Here is a 9,347-nt window from a genome sequence, read left to right on the forward strand (position 1 = left end):
TCCATATAACCCATATAACGGTAAACGGTATTATAATTTTTGATTTAAGCCCTGGTTTATTTATTTAATTGTTTCAAAGTGCGTGAATGTTAGGGAAGAATAAAAAATATCGAGAAAAAATAAATTATAAATGTACTATTAAATTTGTAAATTTTTTATTTTAGATTTTGTTAAATAGGTTGATTATTTTTATAAATTGTAATATTGTATCCTTGTTTTTCTGATATATTTAGGCTTAATTTAATATAACATAGGTACCTATTGTATATTTGTATATGTCATATACCTACTATATAGACTATAGTATTAATGTATTATAGTAAACTTCTACTTCTACAGATTTATTGATTATTTTACCTGAAAAAAACCCAAGTTTTCAGGATATTTTATGAGTTTAATGATTATGAATGGAATATTTCAAGGATTTTTTAGAGCATATAATTATTGTATTATTATCATATTTTTAACTTATAAAAATCTAAAAATTGGCTTTTGAAACTGATGAGTTATGACATAAAAAAATACCCATTGTAAAATCAATACGTACATCGCTCCGCTCGAAATCTAAAAACAATAATATTGATATTGAATCGTTTTCTTGAAATGTTAAAACAGTTTGTTATAGGTTGATACTTAATGTAAATAGCTTTAAAAGTAGTGTTCAATACGAATATTATTATGAACTGATTAAAATTCACAGTGCGATAGTAATATTATTATTTTAAGTTCAATAAAACGAATCATATAATATTAGAAAAACGCGCTCTGGTGGAAACAATTTGTACCTTCTGATTCGGGATAGATATATTGATACAGTGTTATATTGGTTATTTTACATTTTTTAGCAAAATAATTTTGGTATTGAAAATTTATACGCTGGTATAGCTAACTGTATACGCAGGTAAGTACGATTTCTACTAATATTATCAAATACATTCAAATACACTTCACTTAATGCAAAACGTATACGAAAATGGATAGGACATAAGAACTTATCACACGCAAATTTTAGTGATACGTTTTAATGTTATACGGGGCAAATATAATATTGATAATTTGATAAATGATAATAAATAACATTAATGGATTAAATTAGTAATTAATTAGACATCTATATTATTCTATATTCTAGGTAATTACGATTAATTATGTACGCAAAGTTTAGAGTAATTTGAGTATTCCAATTTCCATTTTCCAGGCACAAGAATCAGAATACAAATTTAAAATTGACAAATATTGTAAACAGTTTTTGGCATAACCTTAAAAAAAACTCCATATCGTCTTTCTCCCTTTACGTTCTCTCTTACCCAAAAAAGCACACGACCCCATATGAAACTGGCGTGTGGCGTGTCCTATCCATTCTTATATTATTAATTATGGTTTTAAGGTGATATAGTATCATAAAATCAACTAAATTAAATTTAGATAAAACATTAAATACATGAATTATACAATTTTTAAATATAAAAGATTTCACCTTTTTTACTGTTGATTTTCAAGTAAGTATAAAAGTATTGATCTGTGTACATTCATTAATACTAGCTGGTATATCCATACTAATAATTTATTAGGTACGTAAATAATAGTTAGAGTGAAAAAATGCATATCTAGTTCATAATAGCTATAGGTCCCCCCCCCCCCTCCACCATGTCATAATAACCAAGTAACCAATATTAATGTATAATAATATATACTATTTATTTCTAACCTAAAATTAGGTTTATAGTCTTTTTATTTGATAAAATTGCATAACATGACCAACATTTAAATAATTTGTGTAGATAAGAATTTCGTCAATAATATGAGGTACGCTATGATTAAATAGTTGAAACTAATAATATTTGTTTTGTTATGATTAAGTAATTGTATCTAATGTATATTGTACAATGTCAGATTGTTCAAATAATTAATTATATATTATGATTGTTAGTATAATTAACTCGAGTACTTACATGCTTGTTTATTAAGTATAGTTAAAAAAAAAAAGATAACACGCTATGATGTGGTAAATAATATTCTAGAAAATATCAACATAATCGCTTTTTGTTCATATATCTTAATTACGATTGACGAATGTGAATATAATTTACTGCTACCAGCAACCGTGCAGTGTTTATTTTGTACGTAGGTATACCCTATGCTTTAACTTAAGAACAACGATACAATTAAATTTAAAAGTAGCAGCCAAATTAATAAATGCGAGTTTTATAGATTTCAGCACAAATATGTCGAAACCCAAGGTATTATTGGCGCACAATGATTTTCTACCAGCAATCATTGCCCAATTGATGGAAACGTAACGTATACCTATTATATTTTATTTAAACTATGTTTATATGTTGTTGTATTTAGTATTTACACAGCGATTATATTATTATGTATATTATAATAATGTAATCATTAAATCTAATATTATACAATAATATATAACTTAATTATAGGTTTAACGTAAAAATAATCAACAAACCCATGGTCGGTTCCACTTATCAAGATCTATTAGATAACATTGCCGGTTCCTTTGGATTGATTATATCTGGGGGTAAAATACCCGTAGACGAACATTTGATCGAAACAGCAGGTAAATTAAATATTCTGAACAAAACATGATATATAATTATTTAATATTTTTACTAGAATTAATCGTTCAAAAGACTAAACTAATGTTGTAGGCACCTGTTATAAAATAAAACTAATAGGTACATTATATTATATGTTATGTGTATTTTAAACTAGTATAAGTAATGAGTTATAATATTATATTACATAGGTACAAAATGTAATGAAAAATTGTCTTGAATTGTCAAGCTTTAATAATTAAAAATGAAAATTGTATAAGTTATTAACTAGAAAAGTACAAAATAATTTCCGAATTTTCGTTCGGTTTTGACAAATTTCATCAAAACTTGAACTTTGACTGATTATAAAAAATCATATTTATATAATTTACAATATTTTGAAATAGGCAGGTATAACTATAAGAACAACTTATATGTGATATCTTGAATTAAATGTCCAATCTAAAAAAAAGCAGGTTAGTGGATGTCGCTCTTCTGAACAGTAGGTTACAAGTGGATCACTGTATAATGGATCGATGGTCCTCAATTTCAATTCAATGATATTATATCATTGTACCTATACGAAAAACAATTCTGAGCGAAGCTGGTTTGTTATTCTTGGTTATTTAATAATTATGTAATTTCGTCCAAATTTGAACATAAAATAACTATAAAAAAAGTATGTTTTTATATTCTTTATATTTTGTGGTTATACAGAATAAATTACTTACGTTAAACTTTGTTTTCAATGTTCAACCCTTAGCTATACAAGTTGAACATATTTTATAAACTTTAACTACAAAATTGAAATTTTAAATTTGATAAATGTTGTTAAAAATCGAACTTTAAATGCTTATAAAAAAAAAATTGTGACCATGTATTTTTAATATTTTTCAACTATCGTTGTAACAAATTATTAGAAGCCTTGTATTAAATTTTCAAGATGTTTTACCCAACGAATAAAATTGTATTAACATTTATACAAAAAAAAAAACCAAAATTTGGAAACTCAATATTATATGGTATATGAAATGGTAATATTAACATTCAGTTAAAATGTCATGTATCTACAAACATATCAAAAACCATACTTGTTTTTCCTAAAAATTGTTTTAAACTTATTCCGGGCTATCGCCGCTTCCACTATGCCAATGCTTCTGTTTTCCATCCCTGATTCCTAGGAGTTTCAGATCTTCTATGGGTCTTTTTCGATCTGCCTTCCACATTGCGATCTCGTTTGAAAACAATTAGTTAGGTTAAATTTTGACTTCTTGAATGCACCAACTAGATTCAATTTCCCATCGAACAAGATACTGTTAAAGAATGCGAATCTTTTTTACAGCCCCAATAACGGTGATGAGTGATGACAAACATAAGAAAAAAATATATATATACAAAATTTAAAATCTATACATTCATTGCTCCGCTTCGAATCCAAAATTAATAAATTTGCAATTTCAAACTTATTTTTAACTAACTTCTTAAAAATCTGTACTTAAACGTTTTAGAAAAAAAATTGATGTTATTTTTGATATTTTTTTTATTACCGTAAGAAAAACTTATTAGGAATTTCGTATTAAATTTCAAAGCTTTTTACCTGATAAACTAATATTTTTATCATGTATAAAACAAAAACAAAAATTAAAAAAGTTGTACCTACATTTTAAATAGGTTTCTATAAATAGCACAACATTATCCAAAATATTTCAAAAAAGTTAGATCATATCTAGTAAAATATGCTATTATGAATATTTAGTAAAATTTTATCAGTGCACTTAACCATGGTTAATTTGTAAATATTACTATAACAAAACAAAATCATAAACATTAATCTACGTAATAATGTCTGAAAGAAATATTTAAGAAATTAAATATTAATGATAAAATGTATTGTAAATTGTAGGTCCTAGTCTCAGGGTTATCAGTTCAACGTCTATGGGTTATGAATGCGTAGACACAAATGCTCTGAAGAAACGAGGAATCGTATTAGGAAACACTGTACACGCTACTACGGATAGAGTCTCAGAACTCACAGTCGGTCTATTAATCGCTACGGCAAGACATTTTCTCGATGCAAACCAACAGATGAAATCGTATGATTCAAACATCAGTAGTATACTTTTAATTTTTACTTACCTAGTTAATAATATTGAAAGATTACAACGCAAGTGGAAAAAAAATATTAGATATTATTGTTTATTAGAAAAACAAATTGTAAACGATTTTTGTTGAAAGAAACAGTTTTAATTTTTTTTAAATTGTAAAATTAATAAATAGTAAATAGGAACTACAATCTATAGTTAATCATTAATTCCTCCAATAATACAACCGGCAATTAATGTAATACAAACAAAAAGTACCTACATTTTAAAATTCGATTTAATTGACTTTATATTTTAAGCCTGTAGGTATGCACTATTTGGTACCACTAGTGTAGTATAGTTGTAGCAGTGTATAATAATAAATAATAATATATTAAAAACAATGATAAGCATCCGTACGATTTTAGAGGTAAATTGCCAACATCACTCGGTACGGGCCTAACGAATTCCGTAGTCGGCATAATTGGCTGCGGAAACATTGGCATTGCGGTGGCAAAAATGCTGAGCGGGTTCAAGTTGAGTGGACTGCTGTACACAAGTCGTAAACCAAAGCCCGAGGGTAAGAGTGCGGACGAAACAATTTCTATTTTAAAAAACTGTTCGGTTTGAATGGTTACTTTTTTATTTGTATGTGCCATCAGTGGAATGTCTTGGAGGACAATTGGTGTCGCTCAACGATTTAGTTGGACGCAGCGATTTCATTATTTTGGCCACGGTTTTGGTGCCCGAAACTATGTATATCATAAATAAGGATCGACTGGCTCTCATGAAACCGAACGCTGTTATAATCAATGTGGGTCGCGGCAGTGAGTATAGTTATTTACAGGAATAAGTAAATAGTAATATAATTATATAACATTAGTACGAAGCAGGAACCTTAAATATTATCATTGTAATTCATAAGCATAATAGTATCGTGTTGCCGTGTTGGTATCAATATATTAACTATACACGAGAACTCGGAAATAACTGTAATAAAATTTGAATGATGCGTGTTACTGGTCTCTGATAAAAAATAAAAAACTGATGTTTGAAACGTGAACTCAATTTCAATCTGATATCAATATGTTAAAATATCATTCCTACAACTTTCATTTACCCATATTTCAATGATTGAATCAAAGAGTCATGTCATTCTGTCGTAGTTATGCTAAAAAATAAAGTTGTATTTTATTCTAGTTGTAAGTTTGTGACATACCTAACAAACCTATTAATTTTTTTAATAAACCTTTATGTTATCCAAACTAATTTCTATTTTGGTTTCGTGTATAAAAATTAAAAAGCTAATATTTGGTCGTACAAATCCAGATTTGTTTACACTCCATTATGTACCCGAATTCCAGTATCCAGATTGTTCTAACGGTACAGCACATATCAGTATTACTCGTGCTCGTATTTACCATTTGGTTTATTTGTTATCAGCTGGCTATCTAGGTTAATAATATAAACGTAATGAACTACAAAGTATCAACAATTATTTAGATAAATTAAAACAAATAATGTGTCCGATATCCAAATATCAATTTTCACTACTGTTCATCTATCTATATACAATCTTAAAAGTTAAAATTAAGATGATATGTGAACTAACATTGTAAAGTTAATTCACGTTATTTTATAGAATTAATCAATCAAGATGATTTGGTCGATGCTTTACGGAACAAACGTATTCGTGGAGCCGGATTAGACGTAACGACTCCAGAACCTCTTCCACTGGACCATCCTTTGATGACAATGGATAACGTTGGTAAGATTTTCTTTGCAGTGAGTTATTGTTGTGATAAATAATTATTTAACACACGGTTCATGTAAATACCAAGGACTAAGGAGACATTAGGAAGAAATTGTGTTCTATATTGGCTATTATCATCGGCCCCATATGATCCATATTGTGAACTGTTATAAATTAAGGTTTTAATTTGTATTAGCTTTGAGCAATATTTTGACCGATTCGCCATCCAGATCACAATTTATTTAACTATCTACATTTTGGATTCAATCCGTATCATCCAGATTCTTGGATCCAATCCATTAATTAGACATTTAAACTAAAATGGACTAGAGGTAAAATGTAGAAACCAGAAAGTTTCTATCGCTAGTCCTTTTAAGGCACACTAGAAACTACATAGGTACTGAACCTGTAGTGTGTAACATTTAAAAAGTATAAATAAAGAATTTTAAAAGATGAATGTGCACATTTTATATTTATTAGGTAATATATAATATATATTATTACATTTAAATATTAAATTAAAAAAATATTTATAAAATAGTAGGAAAATATTTTTTGTTAATATATCATTAAAAATAAAATAAATAATAAAATAAAAATGACATTATAATAAGTAATTAACGTGACATTATTATTAAGATTGATAATCATAATACATAACCCGGATTTATAGCATTATCTGTATTGGTTATTACAGTCGGAATTTATATAATAATCCGAATTGGTAATTTATATCGTTTAATCTAACGCTTTTGTTTCAATCGGAATAGGTAATTAGAATATGGAGTGATCCGGATTCAGTGCTCAGCACTGATTTGTATATGCTTTGCATAATTGGATTTTTATTTTGGGTGACTGTTACTGTATATTGTATGTTTGTAACTCAAAATAAATTGTACAACCTTGTCAATTTATGAATAAAACTAAAATATTCTGTTACTCAATTTTTTGTATACTTCAACTTACAGGTAGGTATATTTTAATCTTAGTGATTTTTTTGTAACAAGCCTTCATTTTAAATAATTTCAATAAAAATACGTTGATAAATTGTTATCATAAAGTTAAAGTTGAAACAAAATAAATATATTTTAACGAAAATAAAGATATTGAATAGATACTTTTGATTTATTGGTGAACTTTGAAAGTTTGAACTTCATTTGGCTATATTATAATAGTTAGAATTATCCTGTATAAAGTAAAACTTAATATTTTGACAATTCTTATAATTTATTATCTTTTCAAATAACATTTTATTGGGCTTATAAAACCACATGTTTGATTGTCTTTGCTAAACCCAGAAACAACAGTTTCGAGTGATTTAGCTGATACGTAGAGTCGTATCTATACGTCTTACGTACACATATCTTGCATTTATATTATGCTCTAACGCTGCCAACATATATGTATTTGATATTTTTATTTAAATGTTATACCATAAAAACGTTAGTGCATAGTTTCAAAAACTATAACTTCTACAAAAAAATATATATATATTATATTATAATATAATATGTATTGGTACCTATAGGTACATTAGTATCTATTATATATTATGTACCATATTAAATAAAATTAAAAGAGATATATTTACTAAATATAAATAAATTGATATCAGACAAATATTTGAACATAATTATTCTAATTATAAATTATATTTTAAAAATGTGATATTCACAAAATAAAAAGAATTTAATATTTCTTTGATATTACCTTTTAAATATCATTTGGATATTTTATGTTGTTTATGTGAGCAATATGAAAAGTTGGTTCATAAGACATCTGTACAATATCCTTATAATATCAAAAAAATACGCCAGAGACATAGTACAGATATTAAATTAATATTAAAAACACAGTGAAGATATCCGGTGGATATTTTTATGATATGATTATGCTGTATAGAATATGTATAATTATTATTTTAAATTTGTGTTTTTATTTTTTAGTTATTCTACCTCATATTGCTGGAAGAAACACTATTGAAGCTGCTATGGAAAAAGCACAGCTAACTATCGATAATATTTTTGCAGTATTCAATAACCAACCAATGCCCTGTCAAGTAAACCTATGATGGTACATTAAAAAAAAATAGTTCAATACAATAATTCACAAAATGCATGCGTACTAATAATGTGCATAAAAATGTGTAAATAAAAATAAATATTATACAATTAATCAGCAACTTGTTTTTTTTTTATTTTAGTCAAAGAATAAAATATTATAAAGTACATATTAGAAAGATTTAATTTCAATTTTAATTTTAATTCTTAAAAATTAGATTCACTACGATAGTTTTTACCTCAGTTCTTACGTCTAAATTTTTTAAGGATAAACAATAAATATTGTAGAAGATTTTAATGAAGAAATACAATTGACTAGTCAATAAAATGACAGCGTTCAAAAGTTATAAGTATCAGTGAAGTGAATGTTGTTCACCAATTCCAAATCTTGCACCTAAATAATGATGAACTAATTTACTATTTAATAGTCTGACTGACGAAATTGACTACAGTTGTTTGAAGGCACAAATGTAGGCAAAGAGCAGTGGTTAACGCAATGAAAATCCTACATGGACTGTAAAAGGTGGGAAAAAGAAGAAGTTATTTCTTATTAGGAAAATATAAAATAAAGTTATATTAAATGTATGTATAAATGTAATAAAATATATTATAGTATAATTATCTACAGTTATCTGTATTTTTTCGAGAACAAAAATAAACTAAAAACATTTGTGGTATTATAGTAAGATACATTCATAATATACATCACTAAATTGTATACCTACAGCTTAAAAATTTTGAATTTGGTCTATAAATCTCTTTGCAATATAAAACAGATTAAAATATACAATGGTTTATACTTTATAATAGGTATATATGTACATAATCTTTTTTTCCTCTTTCACAACCCAATTCATTATAATTTTTTATTACATTTTTAACTTACAGTATTTACTTT

The 9,347-nt window shown here is 26.3% G+C and overlaps 1 protein-coding gene across 6 annotated transcripts in view; it reads left to right on the forward strand.

Moving 5' to 3' along the window:
- LOC100160724 (glyoxylate reductase/hydroxypyruvate reductase) overlaps window positions 1–8,567 on the forward strand; it is a 30,025-nt gene extending 21,458 nt beyond the window's left edge. The window contains exons 1-8 of one of the 6 annotated variants that reach the window (XM_016805757.2): window positions 839–901; window positions 2,212–2,296; window positions 2,442–2,578; window positions 4,459–4,648; window positions 5,065–5,216; window positions 5,299–5,463; window positions 6,279–6,404; window positions 8,336–8,567. In XM_016805757.2, the coding sequence (XP_016661246.1) occupies window positions 2,226–2,296; window positions 2,442–2,578; window positions 4,459–4,648; window positions 5,065–5,216; window positions 5,299–5,463; window positions 6,279–6,404; window positions 8,336–8,460 (966 nt within the window). In that variant the 5' untranslated portion in view covers window positions 839–901; window positions 2,212–2,225 and the 3' untranslated portion in view covers window positions 8,461–8,567. Of the gene's footprint in view, window positions 1–838; window positions 902–1,971; window positions 2,302–2,441; window positions 2,579–4,458; window positions 4,649–5,064; window positions 5,217–5,298; window positions 5,464–6,278; window positions 6,405–8,335 lie in introns of those variants that run through there. The other 5 variants (XM_016805755.2, XM_016805756.2, XM_016805758.2 and 2 more) reach the window with 5 other exon arrangements.
- The last annotated feature ends 780 nt before the right edge of the window (window positions 8,568–9,347 follow it).

The sequence above is a fragment of the Acyrthosiphon pisum genome, chromosome A1 (genome assembly GCF_005508785.2).
Source record: "Acyrthosiphon pisum isolate AL4f chromosome A1, pea_aphid_22Mar2018_4r6ur, whole genome shotgun sequence".
In the NCBI taxonomy this organism is placed as follows: Eukaryota; Metazoa; Arthropoda; class Insecta; order Hemiptera; family Aphididae; genus Acyrthosiphon; species Acyrthosiphon pisum.